At 35.1% G+C, this 15,728-nt stretch overlaps 1 protein-coding gene across 2 annotated transcripts; it reads right to left on the bottom strand.

Moving 5' to 3' along the window:
* Positions 1 to 2,421: 2,421 nt before the first annotated feature.
* LOC109172239 (cyclin-dependent kinase D-1-like) lies at positions 2,422 to 6,204 on the bottom strand. 2 transcript variants are annotated; one of them, XM_019321389.1, is made up of 8 exons: positions 5,818 to 6,204; positions 5,352 to 5,650; positions 5,159 to 5,267; positions 4,714 to 4,839; positions 3,815 to 4,050; positions 3,428 to 3,742; positions 2,785 to 2,903; positions 2,422 to 2,704 (listed from the first exon to the last, which is right to left on the bottom strand). In XM_019321389.1, exons 1-7 carry the CDS (start codon positions 5,923 to 5,925, stop codon positions 2,846 to 2,848), a joined length of 1,251 nt encoding a protein of 416 aa, XP_019176934.1. In that variant the 5' UTR covers positions 5,926 to 6,204; the 3' UTR covers positions 2,422 to 2,704; positions 2,785 to 2,845. The 2 variants fall into 2 exon arrangements, with proteins under 2 accessions (XP_019176934.1, XP_019176935.1); XM_019321390.1 differs by having other exon boundaries at positions 2,422 to 2,716.
* Between the last annotated feature and the right edge of the window lie 9,524 nt (positions 6,205 to 15,728).

Raw genomic sequence — 15,728 nt, forward strand, 5'->3', positions numbered from 1 at the left:
TTTTTTCATGAATTATAGGCTTATAGCATTTTTTTTTCCTATGTTATTCATGCATCCATATTTGCTCCCTCAATCATTTTAAAAGCGGCAGTTTTTCCCCTTTGATGTTAAATAGACATTTTTACCCTTAAAATAATTATTTCATTTATTTTTCTTCTCCAACAAATTATTACTTATATGTAGGGATGACTATGGTTCGATTTGAACCAAACCGGACACTAGCAATCCAACTGAAATAGTAGGGATAGTTCTTGTTATGATTTAGAATCTGAAACAAAATAAAATTAATTGTTGAATTTAGACTATTTAAAATAGAAAATAAAATTTATAAAAATAAATAAATAAATTTTAAAAATTGGAATCAGAATAAAATAGTCTAAATTCAACAATTATTTTATTTTATTTTATTTTTTACGGTTCTGAATCGTAACAAGAACCGTCCATACTATTTCAGTTCGGTTGTTATAGTGTTGGTTCAAATCGAACCGGAGTCAAATAATTATTTTAAGGGTAAAAATATCCATTTAACATCAAAGGAGGAAAAACGGTTACTTTTAAAATAATTGAGGGTGCAAATGTGAATGCATAAATAACACTAGGGAAAAAAAATGCTATATGACTATAATTCAACGGAAAAAATGTACCATTTTCCCTTCTTTTTTTAAACGGAGGCCTTAGGGATGACAATTGAACCCGCCCCGACGGGAAAAACCGACCCCCGCCCCGACGAGGACGGGTTCGGGGATTTATTTCGGGGAACAGGGGCGAGGATGACGAGAATTCCCCAATCCCCGGCGGATGCCCTCCCCGTCCCCGTCCCCGATCCCCGATCACCGACCCCGTCCTCGAATCCCCGGCTAATAATATATATATATATATATATATATATATATATATATATATATATATATATATATATATATATATATATAATATATAATATATAATATGTAATATTAATAATATTAAGAATTTCAATTAGTAATTTTAGTATTTAGTGCAAAAATGTTTAGTGTAGTAAACTGTTTAGGAATTAAAATTTGTAGTTACTGTAAACTGTTTAGTATTTAATTTTTTTTTAAAAAAAAAAAACTAGTCTTTTATTTTTTAATAGGCATAAATAAAAAACGGGGCGGGGATTTCAAAGATTCCTTACCTTCAAATTCATTAATTAATTATATTCACTACATTATCCATTGTCTTCTTTTTACACTATATTGTAATTAAATACGGAGTATCAAAGTTATAATACAAAATATGTTATATATTTATTTACCGAGTACTTTGTACAAATATGATAAATATTAATATTTTGTTCAATACTTTTACATTATAATCTATGACACACATCTCACAACACATGAAACATGTAGGGGGAAAAACTACTATTGCCAAATATTAACAGTCGCTTACAAGATAAAGAGTTCATAGTACAACTAAGATCCTAATCATATACACAACAATGCAAATCTAAATTATACACCATAATATCATTGCATGACGCTACTCTCTATACTACCACTAGTAACTCAATTGCACATGACACAATACCAATAAAAAAGAAGAGGACAAGTACTGACGATGAAGATAATGACAATGCTACCCAAAAGAGAATTAAGAAGACTTAGAGAAATTTAAACCAAAAGTAGTACTCCATATTTATTTAGACTATCGTTTTTAGACTAAGTATTTAGACTAGCGTTATTACGAAGTTGCAAACATTTGTTTTAGCGACAATTATAATCAATCTCTCATATATTATTTTGCATTTATATACTTTGAATTACTGATTTAAATAAACAAATTCAACATTCAATTACATATGCATAAACATCTCCTATATAATATTGCATTGATATACTTTGAATTACTTATTTAAAAATAATCATTGACCATTATCCTAGTGAAAAAACTAGTATATTAAACAGCAACCTCAAGGCTGTTTCCACAATTTATTTTTATAATTATATTTTTTACTTTTATTTTTTAAAAATTTTTTATTGTATTAATTGTTGTTATTATATTTAGTATTTAAAATTTTATATATTACGATATGTTAATTTGTTCTATAGACGATTTCAGATTTTTATTTTATTTTATAATGTCGGTGACGCATAAACTATCGTCCTTAATTATACCATTTTTAAAAATACATGGACTAAATTGAACAAAATTAAGGTAGAATGACCAAATTAACAAAACACTATAGTATAAGAATCTGACCACCATTCTTCTATCCCAATTGAGATAGTTTCTGATGCACCCCATCAAAATGACTAATTACAATAAGGAGATTGGAGAAGAATTTTGGAACATTATATTCTTTTTCTTTTTCTTTTTGGAAATTATGCACTGAACTATTCAATCCTAATTGCCAGTATTAAACAACATAGTACAGTCTTCAAAGTTCAAATACACATATAGAAACAGCATAGGTTTAGTGATTTCACACAACAATCAAAGGATTCATTAAACAATATTGAAAAAAAAAAAACAATGTTTACTCAGTTATACAAGTAAAATAAATAATAAGTATACTATTGTATTACAATTATTATGTTAAAAATCAAGATCATTAATGATATTTGCAACTTGAAGTTTTGGGCCTTTGATGGCCTATGGCAAGTGTGAATACAGGACACTTTTGAAAGACTGAATTTGTTAAAATTGGCACACTTTGGCAAGGACAGCAATGGCGGGAAGTCTGAAACGCAAACTAAACACAATAAGAATAAGAATCAACATACACAAAACGAAAACGAAAAAGAAAAAGTCCAGACAAACCTCACAAAAAATGTTGCATCACCAAACAGGAGGTCAAATATCCACAGCATGTATATATAACTCAGTCTTCTGGTTGGAATTCAAGATCTAATTTCCTCTTTAAATGTGATCTGTCAGCACTGCACACAATAAACACGAGATTGATAGTGAATTCAGTACGAGCTCATATAAATGAAGGGGATACTGCAACATGCAATTCATGATAAACCAGTATATTTACATAGCTATTCATATATTAGCATAATACAATAAGAAATTACTTAACAGAAGAACAAGGATTGAATAATAACCACCCAAATAGTTTCAGAATATAAAAAAACTTCATTCATTGATACAGGATAACATAGACCTCACCTAGAAGCCTTCCCTACCAATTCTCTCACTAGTGGTCATCAAAGAAAGGAAAATAAGAAAAACAAATAGGAAAAAAAAAAAAAAAAAAGGCTGATGGGATTGCATTACGAGATTCTGCCACTTGGTTAATGTTAGCATCTACAGATTTGCAAGGAAGTTTAGATCAAATCATTCAAAGCTTTCAAATATATCAAGTACAGACAACCCAATGATAATCATCTTTTCAAATAGATCATACTTCACAGAATATTATTCCTCTAGTAACTAGAAAAGAGCCTAAATGATTTACCTGTTAATTGTTGGCCTAGAAGGTGGTCCCGCCCCAAAGACTGAGAAATCCAAGGACATAGGAGCCTGCTCACTCCTCTCTCCAGCTGCTTGTCTGAATTCATTTCCATGGACATCTGTCCTAACTGCTTGAGAGGCATTTCCCTCAAATCCCTCACGAGTAGGCATCACTCTCCTTGACTTTCTACGCGGAGACAATACAACAGGTCCATCTTGTGGATTAAAATCTGAAACTTTGGGGTTGCCTGATTCCCGTTTCGGTGGAGGTCTTGGGAGCAAAGCGGGCTCAGTTGGTGGAGGGAGAGATGAAAAGTACCTACACAGGTAACCACTGAGTATACTCCGCATGATAATTATTAAGTAAATAACCAAGTAATGCAAAACAAACCGGTGTTCCAATGCCTGTTGTGCTGAAATCCTAGCTTTTGGATCATACAGAAACATCTTTGTCAATAGATCTAGAGCATCATCACTAGCCATAGGAAAGAGTGTGCGCAGAGGCTGTCCTGGCACATATTGGTACTCCACATAATCAGGCAGGAAAACCATATCAGCCCACTGGGAGGATTTTGGGGTACCAAAAGCTGCAAAAATCTTTCCCAGCTGATCAATATCACTGTTCCCCTAAAGAGATTCCATGAGATTTAAACAAACAGGTCAGGAAGTACATAACGAGTATGTGACAGAAAATTATCTACACAGAACATAAGCGAAGACATATTATTGCAAAAAATAGCAGAGAAATATGTTTTCGTTTCTTTTCTTTACAAATATACAGTGACCCTGAAAGGGATATTTTGCCATTCTAATAATCTAGGTATAATGGATTTCTCCAGGTAGCACCAGCTAATTGTAAAATCCCAGTTTAAAAAGGAGGAGAAGATTGTAATATAGATTATGTAAAGGACAACTATGAATGACACAATATAGGGTATATAATACAACACAGCCAAAAGAGAGATCCCCCAAGGCCCCAAATGCTTTGATGTTATGGAAAACTCCAATACAAGTTAAATGCTGATTAATCATGTTAACATTTCCTTCCACTCAAAGTAATCCAGAATGAATAAAAGGGAAGAGTGTTATTCTTTTTAGGAGAAAATATAATGCGTGATAATTACACAATCTAGATTCTAGGCAATAGAAAAGCTGAGATCTTATAATATATAGCAAAACAACAATAAAGAGCTTCAAAATAACGTGACCTATAAAAATAAGTGTTACCAGACAATGACAAATTTGTTGTTATTAAGACAAAAAGAAGAATAAATAACTTTTGACATTCACCTGAAGAAATGGTCTTCGTAGAAGTAGTTCTGCAAAAATACAAGCAGCAGCCCATACATCCACTCCAGGTCCATAATGCTTGGCACCAAACAATAACTCTGGTGCTCTATACCATCTTGCAAAGACCTAACAATTTGTAAAAAAAACTTGAATAATTACTCTTTATTATCCCAATCAGTACAGGATTAGCAAGTGAGAAAAGATGACTTTACCATGTCAAAAAGAAAAAAACAAACACATGGTTTACAAAATTGAAAGAGGATCAATCACACTTTTAGACACTATTTTTAATTACTTTTAGAACCTATATAGCATATTCTGAAAATATTTGTTTCAACAAGCATAACTTTGAGCAAAAAAGTACTCCGTAATTCACAATGTGTGCCTTTGCCAACAACTGCTTCTAGAACACGTAAATATTTATAACTTGTAAGAGACACAACACCTGATTAGTAAATCTTCTATCTGGGCTGCCAAATAAACGGGCTAGGCCAAAGTCAGCAAGCTTGAGCTGCCCATTTGATCCAATTAATAAGTTGTTTGGTTTCATATCCCTATAATGAAGAAACAAAAATGAAATTAAGTGAATTTCAATCAAATCAAAGCCTAAGTAAGCAACTTGCAAGCGACGATCATACCTATGCAAGACCCACTTTTTATGGCAAAATGCAAGTCCTTTCAGTGTCATCTGCAGATACGACTTTATATCCGCAGGTGAGAGAAATATATTCCTATCACGAATCACAGCTTCCAGATCAGTCTCCATGAACTCAAACACAAGATGCAAGTTCCCCTTATGGGGAAATGCATCACTCAATTCAATTATATTAGGATCCTTTAGCTCTTTCAATAGTTTGATTTCCCTCAAGGCAGTGAAATCCACACCTTCTTTCTCCTTCCCAAGGCGAATTTTCTTAATGGCAACTGTCTGACCTGTCTGCATAATTCAAAATTGTAGTATGAGGCAGAAGTTGCAGATTAAGTAAAGAATTACTAGCTAAAACAAGCTGAGAAATTGAAGAACCTGCCTTGTCAAGTTTAAGATGCAGTGATTGAAGACTAAATAACAAACGATTATCAATTACTTTACTGTGAGTAATTTACCTTAGTATCGATGGCTTTGAAGACCACACCATATGTACCTTCACCAAGAGTTCCGCGCTTCAGGTAACGATCCGCCACTTTCTTACTACCCTCTAGAGCTTCCGACATGACCTTATCGATAAAGGAAAGCAAACCCTAGCGTTGTAGAAAGAGTAGTTTCTAGATGAAAATTAATTGAAGCTTTACCCGGAGTAGACACTCCCCTTCGCCGCGCTGTCGCCGTCAATGCATAGAACAAGCCTTAGCTTGAGATAGAAGAGCTACCGCAATGAGCTAAGAAGGTTTTAGGGAGACAAAATCAGAGAAGGAGAGCTGAGGAGAAGAAAGAGAAGAAGACAGAAATGAGCGAAAGGAGTAATTGGAGCAAAACGGCTTTTTTTTTTTTTTGGAATACTATAGATTATAGAAGATGTGTATTTGTATTTAAAAAACAAAAAGAAAAAGAAGAGAGATAGAAAATGAAAAGGTGGTCACACTTGTGTGGCAATTTATATCCCGCACTAGGGCGCGTATTGTAGTGCGCCCTGATGCAAAATAACGTCGTTTCAGATTTTATTTTTGTTTGAAATTTCACTATTCTGTGTTGACGGTTAATTTTCTTTCAAAAAAAATTTCATGTTCAAAAATGTACATAATCTTATACTAGAATACACATAATTGTATACATGAATGTACATAATTGTATAATAAAATACACATATTTTTTTTAAAAGATAATACATATAATGTAACATAATACATAATATACATAAACTTTTAACATAATAAACATCAACTCTTAACATAATACACATAAATTTCCTATTTCGGATGCGCATAATTGTATAAAAAAGATGTACATGATTGTATAAAAAATGTACATAATTGTATATACAAATACACATAATCATGTCAACTCCCTACATAACTTACCAAAACGCGTCGTTTTGGGAGGCGCGGGGCGCACAGTGCTATGCGCGCCGTGGTGCAGGGTATAACGATTGCACTTGTGTGAGTTATCCATGAGACGGGTCGGATCAAGTCAAGATAAAATGTAATACTTTATTCATGATTTAGTTTTCATCTTGACTGGATCCGTCCTACAGATAAAGATTCGCGAGACGGTCCCACACAAGTTTTTGTTAAAGATAAAAACTTGTGTGAGACCGTCTCACAAATTACAAATTCTTGTCCGTAATATTAGTCGGATCAATATAAAAAGTAATACTTATACTAGAAAATGTAATACTAATTTATTACTTATATGAGAAAGTGTACATTTAAAAAAAATAGTAAATACCCAAAATGGTCCCTCGACTATAGCTAAATTCACAAATTGGTCCTCAACTTTCAATTTCACCCAATTAAGTCCTTAAGTTTGCAATTTTGACACGATTTGGTCCTCCATCTAATTGACCGTTTGTTGACCGTGATCGACGATCTCCAGAAGAACCTTCAGCTATCGTCGGAGCACGTGGAGGCCTCCAGGATGACGTTGCACCGGTTCGGAAACACGTCGTCTTCTTCGCTCTTGTACGAATTCAACTACATTGAATCCAAAGGGAGGATGAAGAAGGTGACCGGGTTTGGTAGATTGCTTTCGATAGTGGATTCAAATGTAACAGTGCGGTCTGGAAATGCAACCGGAACCTTAAAAAACCGACGATGGACCATGAAATTACATATATATCCTCAAAAATCACAGTCAACAAACGGTCAAATAGACAGAGGACTAAATTGTGTTAAAATTACAAAGTTAAGGACTTAATTGGGTGAAATCAAAAGTTGAGGACCAATTTGTGAATTTAGCTATAGTCGAGGGACCATTTTGGGTATTTACTCTAAAAAAAATGTAATACTTAATTTCTAATTAGTATTACATTTTCATATTAACTCGGCCCGACCCGTCTCATGAATAATAATTCGTGAGACGGTCTAATACAAGTGTAACTGAAATGAAAAATATTTATCCCTTTTTCCTGAAATTTGGAAAACTACTTGGATCTCTTTAGGATAGCCCTACACAATCGTTAAAAAATGAAGTAAATGTGCGTAAAATTGAGTAATAGAAGGCAAAGAAAGCAATGATTTCATAGTAAATTGTCTTAAGCCTCCAAAAATTTTCGACTCATTTTTGCATCTTGGGTAAGGGCATTTATACAAGAGAACTGAGTACATACAAGGAAACTAATTTCCTAAAAATTTCCCTACCAAGTATGACTTTAAGCTATAAAATTACTCCCTAAAATACAAGAGGAAAGCAAAGCAAATAAAGTAACTAGTTCCATAATTCGATTTTAAGGAAGATCCTCCAAATCCCGTGGCTCCGACCTCCGGCATCTTTTTATACTTCCTCCGAGCCTTCGAAAATCACCAATTCGCAGGTGAAGCCGAGGGCCGTGGCCTGAGCAACTCCTGAGAGCACGAACCGGCCAACCACTTCTAAGCCGACTGCCAAGTTCCTAGTATGACCCCCAACAATTGGAGTGTGGAAGTTAGATTAGAACGGTTGTGGTTAGAGTTGTGAAAAAGATGTTTGTTTAAAAAGTTAAGAATAATTAGATTAAAATGACAAATATCCTAACAGATATTTACATGAAATACATAAATAATATTTTATATATTGAAAGTTGTGTAAAGTGGCGATGGAATGGAGTGTGTGTGAGAGGGTATCCTCACATCGGATATCGTCTCAATGAGTGGACTGGAATGGTGTTGAATAGTAGGTGGTTAATCACATGAATGTAGAGTGTTTGGAAGCTAATTCAAAGAATGAGTTGAGGGATATCAACGAACAACTAAGTGCAAAGTGTAAAGATAAAACAAGTAATTAAGGCAATTAACAAGCAATAGTAAAACTAAGGGCTTAGACTATGCCATTTAAGTGTAGATGATATAGTATATCCTTGGTTAGAGCTCATGTAATACATTGTCAAGTGAATTAAAAAGATGCTACTAGGTGTCAACGCCACCGTGGTCGTTGGATTCTCAATTACCTTCAAGCCCCAATCTCATGATAATAACTCAAGGCCATTGAAGCATTTTTATCAAATATGTGGTGTTTGCATCTCCTTCTAACCCCCTTTTCTCAAAGATGAGTTCGATATGTGAGAAGTATACCTATGGTATTGACAATTCTAATTAGTCATATCACAACTCATTACACATTAACCGCTTATACAACGATTATGCCTGAAGAACTGAGGACAACTTTGGTGGCAAGACTAATTGATCAACAGACTAATACATGGGATCTTCACATTCTGTCTGACCTGTTTGATCCTGGTGATGTGACTCGTATCTCTGGGATTCCTGGGAGCCCAGATTATGAAGATTCGTGGTATTGGTTAGATGACCCCAAAGGGGTGTACACAATAAAGAATGCCTATAAACAAGTTGTTGGCCAGTACGAGCATAACCCGGGTGAATGGTGCTTTTGATAAATGGTTACATTATGGAAACTAAAGGTTCCTCCCAAATGGAAAACTTTTTTATGGAGTGCTTTATGTGATATTCTCCCCACCACCAATAATTTGCTTTTAAAGAGTAGAAGTGGATCCTACATGCCCAATGTGTGCTTTGGCACATGAAGATGTTATGCATGTATTAATATTTTGTGATTATTCTAGGCTTGTGTGGAATGTTTCAGAGCTACCTATCACAAATATTGTAACAACTTATTTTCTAGTATGGCTTATGGGAGTGATGAATGCTTTAACGGAGGAGAATTACGGACGTGTGGTGGCTGTGCTCTATTACTTGTGGACTGCCCGAAACTCCGCCGTATGGAACGGAGCACTGCGACGGCCGGGCCAAACCTGGAGACGAGCAGCTGCGGCGATGCTTGCATATCAGCAGACTCACCACAGCCGCTCCCAGCGAACCGAGACACCCAACGCCGAAGGAGATACGCATGTTATCCGGCCACGTTGCTATATCGATGCAGGTTTCAAGCCGGCGTCTGGGGAGGCTACATACGACGTTGTATTGCTCTCTCCGAATGGCTCTTTCATAGCAGCGACAAATGGAAAGCTACCAGACTGTTTTTTCCCGCTTATGACAGAGGTATTAGCTTGCAAGGAGGCACTATCTTGGCTCAGGGAACGAAACAGATGTGGACCTCCTAACCGACTGCTCAGAACTGAAGAATTCCATCCTATCACACTCAACGACCATCACGTCCTACGTTGGAGTCATTGTGGACCAATGCAGGGCATCTATGGCTTTATTTCTCATTGCTCTTTGAGTTTTATTTCTAGATCGCTTAATTTACACGTCCATACTTTAGCTCACTCTATGTACTGGGACTCCGTCCCGCTTTGACTCCATTGCTATGTTCGTTCATTAATATATTGCGGCTGATTACTTTCACAAAAAAAAAAAAATTCGACGCTACTTTTCAATTTCAATAAAAGTCTTTTTACGTACATACATAGAGTAAAATTTTATCTCAAATTGTCCTTTGGTATATGAGGAGGATGCACCATTATGTTGAAGAGTATGAAGTAACCATTGTTGATTTTATTAATTGATTATTGGAATTAATTAATATTGATTTGATGCAAATAGTTGACACTACTATTTATGTTATAAAATATGATCTTCCTTTTTCACATTCATCATCAATGGAAGTCTTATTACATAATATCATATAAAAAACAAAGAGAGAAAACTAACATCTCTAAATCAGTAGGAAAAGATCCCGGTACATTTTCATGCCTCATTAAAAAGCTTGTTAGAAAAACCCTGTGAGGAAAAACCTAATCAGGGAAAAAGAGTACATGATGTTTTTCAGAATATGTGTTATACGAGGTTGCCTCATTCAAAACCTTAGGCTAAGAAAAACCTAGTGGGAAAAACCTAGTTAAGGGGAAAAAAAGTACAACCATAAACTAATCATAAACCTTCAGGGTATAATCTTCAGGATTGTGGGGTTTGTATATTTAAATATTTATTCGCAAATTTCCCCATTCGACATTACTATTTCCCACTCATGTCTTGTTAAAACCTCACTAGAAAAACCTAGTGGAAAAAAAACTAGTGAGGAAAGACTATATGATATGTGTTTTCATGAGTATAGAGTGAGATTACACATAGTATTTTTCTTAAAACAAGAGTTCTACTATATGTACTCCCAAATGTTACTCCCTGATGTGGCGGGCTCTAATAAGTCATTTTTTTCAATGTGGGTCTCAATATAAGTGTCTAAATCAAGATTTGTGCGTGCGGGAGTATGCGTTTTTTAATGAATGATTTTTCCAACAATAACTAGTCTCACTCTTCCACCCTATACACATCTTGAATATAACCAAACCATCAAATTTGACCAACTCCAACCAATTCATAGCCACCATTCCCCAGTTAGTGCCCCCATGAATATTTCACTTCAAAACATGCGATGCCGTTCATAATTCCAAATTTGGTCACCAAGACAGTATGCTTCATCGACTCAGCATTCCTCACCAGCCCAAATTTATGTTAAATCTCTCCTTTTCCAATGGTATAAAAATCATTGTCATAGTACATAATTCCAATTAGATGGCAGTGAATGATTGACTGACATATCGCCCCGGCTATTTCAGATGAATATTCAGTTACTTTCACTGTTTGAGCTTTATATTTGACCATCTCATTGGTATTTTTCTTTGGCTTAAATTAGATCTCCTCCCTATAAAAGGATAGTTATTTGTTTCACAAATAACTTCTTGTTGCAGATATTCAAAACAATGTTGAAGGTATAATTGATGTATCCCGAATCGATCAACACCTTCGACCTCGAATTATATCATATTCTTTGCGAATTTGCTGGACACCAAATCTATCAAATGTTGGCCAGACAATGGAATATGGGCGCTGCCTATGCCATAGCTATATACTATGCCCATCAACTCAACATATTGTACCGCCGAGCAAGAAAGACTCGGTCCCAATGTTGGACCCCAATTCAAGTGTCTAAATCAATATTTTGTGTGTATGAGTAAAAATTGGAAGTAAAGAGTAGGAGTACACATAGTTTTTTTTTATAAAGAAAAAGTTTTACTACATGTACTCCCAATGGAGTGCTCTGATAAGCCATTATTTTCATGTGGGTCACAATACAAGTGTCTAAATAAAGATTTTGTGTGCGGGACTAAAAATTGGAAGTATAGAGTGGAGTGCACATAGTATATTCCGTAAAGAATTGAAAGAGTTTTACTACATTTACTTCCAAATGTTATTCTCTGATGTGGCGGGCTCTGATAAGTCATTTCTTTTTTGATCCCAATAAAGTGTCTAAATCAAGATTTTGTGTGTGGGAGTAAAATTTAGGAGTATAGAGTAGGAGTACGCATAGTATATTCCCTAAAGAATCGAAAGTGTTCTACTAGTACTCCCAAATGTTATTCCCTGATGTGGCATGCTCTGATAAGCCATTATTTCATGTCGGTCCAAATTCAAGTGTCTAAATCAAGATTTTGTGTGTGAGAATAAAACTTAGGAGTATAGAGTGAGAGTGTGCATAGTATATTCCCTAAAAAATTGAAGCTCTACTACATGTACTCCCAAATGTTACTCTATGATGTGACAGGCTCTGATAAAGCTATTTTTTTTTTTCATTTGGGTCTCAATACAATTGTATAAATCAAGATTTTGTGTGTGAGAGTATGCCTTTTTTAGTGAACGAGTTTTCAAACAATAACTAGCCTCACGCCTCCCCACTATACACAACTTGGATTTAACCAAACCATCCAATTTGACCAATCCCAACCAATCAATAGCCATCAATCAATCATTCTCCAGTTGGTGCCCCATGAATTTTTTACTTCCAAACAATCAATGCCGTTCACAATTGAAAATCTGGTTACCAAGATACTATGGGTCATCGGCTCAGCATGCCTCGCACCCAATATTTTTGATAAATCTCTTCTTTTTCAAGGAAGTAAAAATCATTGTCAAAGACTCATAGTACATAATTTCCATCAAAGTGTAGTGAATGATTGAGTAACATATCTCATCGTTTGCTTCAGGTAAATATACATTTATTCAGTTACTTTCACTATTTTGAGCTTTATATTTGACCAACTCATTAATATTTTTCTTTGGCTTAGATCAGATCTTCATCCTATAAGCCATTTTTTTTTCATGTCGTTCCAAATACAAGTGTCTAAATCAAGATTTTGTGTGTGCGAATAAGAATTAGGAGTATAGAATGGGAGTACGCATAGTATATTCCCTAAAAAATAGAAAGAGATTTACTACATGTACTCCTTAATGAGTCAGGCTCTGATAAGCTGCTTTTTTTTTTTAATGTGGGTCTTAATACAATTGTCTATATCAAGATTTTGTGTGTGGAATTATGCCTTTTTTAATGAATGGGTTTTTAAACAATAACTAAGGTCACGCTTCCACCCTATACACATCTTGATTTAACCAAACCATTCAATTTTATCAACTTCAATCAATCCATAGCCATCATTCCTCCAGTTGGTGCCTATGAATTTTTTCACTTCGAAACATTCGATGCCGTTCACAATTCCAAAATCTGGTTACCAAGACAGTATGGGTCATCTGCTCAGCATGCCTCGCCACCCAATATTTTTGGTAAATCTCCCCTTTTCCAAGGTATAAAAATCATTGTCATAGTACATAATTTCCATCAGAGGACAGTGAATGATTGAGTGACATATCTCCCCGCCTGTTTCAGGTAAATATTAAGTTACTTCACTGTTTGAGCTTTATATCTGACTATCTCATTGGTATTTTTCTGTGGCTTAGATCAGATCTCCTCCTTATAAAAGGATAGTTGTTTGCTTCACAAATAACTTCTTGTTGCAGATATTCAAAACAATGTTGAAGGTATAATTGATGTACCCCGAATCGATCAACATTCGCCCTCGGATTATTATCATATTCTTTGCAAATTTGCTGGACAAAAAATCGATCAAATCTTGGCTAGACAATGGAATATGCGTGCTGCCTATGCCATAGCTATAGACTATACCCATTAACTCAGCAGATTGTACCGTCGAGCAAGAAGGACTCGGTCCCACAGTTGAACGCCCAATTCAAGTGTCTAAATCAATATTTTGTGTGTAGGAGTAAAAATTAGAAGTAAAGAGTGAGAGTACACATAGTATTTTCCATAAAGAAATAGTTCTATTATATGAACTTCCAATGGCGTACTCTGATAAGCCATTATTTTCATGTGGGTCACAATAATTGTCAAAATCATGATTTTGTGTGTGGGAATAAAAATTGAAAATATAGAGTGGAGTGCACATAGAATATTCTTTAAAGAATCGAAAGAGTTCTACTACATTTACTCCCAAATGTTATTCCCTGATGTGGCGGGCTCTAATAAGTCATTTTTTCATTGCTCCCAGTAAATTGTCTAAATCAAGATTTTGTGTGTGGGAGTAAAACTTAGGAGTATAGAGTAGGAGTACGCATAGTATATTCCCTAAAAAATTGAAAGAGTTCTACTACAAGTACTCCCAAATGTTACTCTCTGATATGGCGTGCTCTGATAAGCCATTTTTTTCATGTCGTTCCAAATACAAGTGTCTAAATCAAGATTTTGTGTGTGGAATAAAAATTAGGAGTATAGAATGGGAGTACGCATAGTATATTCCCTAAAGAATAGAAAGAGATTTACTACATGTACTCCCTAATGTGTCGGGCTCTGATAAGCTTTTTTTTTATGTGGGTCTCAATACAATTGTCTATATCAAGATTTTGGGTGTGGGATATGCCTTTTTTAATGAATGGGTTTTCAAACAATAACTAGGGTCATGCTTCCACGTTATACACATCTCTTATTTAACCAAACCATTCAATTTTACCAACTTCAATCAATCCATAGCCATCATTCCGCAGTTGGTGCCAATGAACTTTTTCACTTCGAAACATTCGATGCCGTTCACAATTCCAAATCTGGTTACCAAGACAGTATGGGTCATCTGCTCAGCATGCCTCGCCACCCAATATTTTTGGTAAATCTCCCCTTTTCCAAGGGTATAAAAATCATTGTCATAGTACATAATTTCCATCAGAGGGCAGTGAATGATTGAGTGACATATCTCCCCGCTTGTTTTAGGTAAATATTAAGTTACTTCACTGTTTGAGCTTTATATCTGACTATCTCATTGGTATTTTTCTGTGGCTTAGTTCAGATCTCCTCCCTATAAAAGGATAGTTGTTTGCTTCACAAATAACTTCTTATTGCAGATATTCAAAACAATGTTGAAGGTATAATTGATGTACCCCGAATCGATCAACATTCGCCCTCGGATTATTATCATATTCTTTGCAAATTTGCTGGACAAAAAATCGATCAAATCTTGGCTAGACAATGGAATATGCGTGCTGCCTATGCCATAGCTATAGACTATACCCATTAACTCAGCAGATTGTACCGTCGAGCAAGAAGGACTCGGTCCCACTGTTGAACGCCCAATTCAAGTGTCTAAATCAATATTTTGTGTGTAGGAGTAAAAATTGGAAGTAAAGAGTGGGAGTACACATAGTATTTTCCATAAACAAAAAGTTCGACTATATGAACTACCAATGGCGTGCTCTGATAAGCCATTATTTTCATGTGGGTCACAATAATTGTCTAAATCAAGATTTTGTGTGTGGGAGTAAAAATTGGAAGTATAGAGTGGAGTGCACATAGTATATTCTTTAAAGAATTGAAAGAGTTCCACTACATTTACTCCCAAATGTTATTCTCTGATGTGGCGGGCTCTGATAAGTCATTTTTTTTGTGCTCCCAATAAAGTGTCTAAATCAGGATTTTGTGTGTGGGAGTAAAACTTAGGAGTATAGAGTAGGAGTACGCATAGTATATTCCCTAAAGATATATAAGCCATTTTTTTTTCATGTGGATCCAATACAAGTGTCTAAATCAAAATTTTGTGTGTGGGAGTATGCATTTTTTATTGAATGGGTTT

This window comes from Ipomoea nil, unplaced genomic scaffold (genome assembly GCF_001879475.1).
Source record: "Ipomoea nil cultivar Tokyo-kokei standard unplaced genomic scaffold, Asagao_1.1 scaffold0415, whole genome shotgun sequence".
Taxonomy (NCBI): Eukaryota; Viridiplantae; Streptophyta; class Magnoliopsida; order Solanales; family Convolvulaceae; genus Ipomoea; species Ipomoea nil.

Excerpts from the sequence above, each read along its gene's own strand:
- LOC109172239 (XM_019321389.1), bottom strand. The coding sequence starts at position 5,925 with ATGTCGGAAGCTCTAGAGGGTAGTAAGAAAGTGGCGGATCGTTACCTG. Across the intron at positions 5,268-5,351 it reads AAAAAGTGGGTCTTGCATAG|GGATATGAAACCAAACAACT; the intron begins GTATGATCGTCG and ends TCTTCATTATAG. Across the intron at positions 2,904-3,427 it reads TCTAGGCCAACAATTAACAG|TGCTGACAGATCACATTTAA; the intron begins GTAAATCATTTA and ends TATTGTGTGCAG.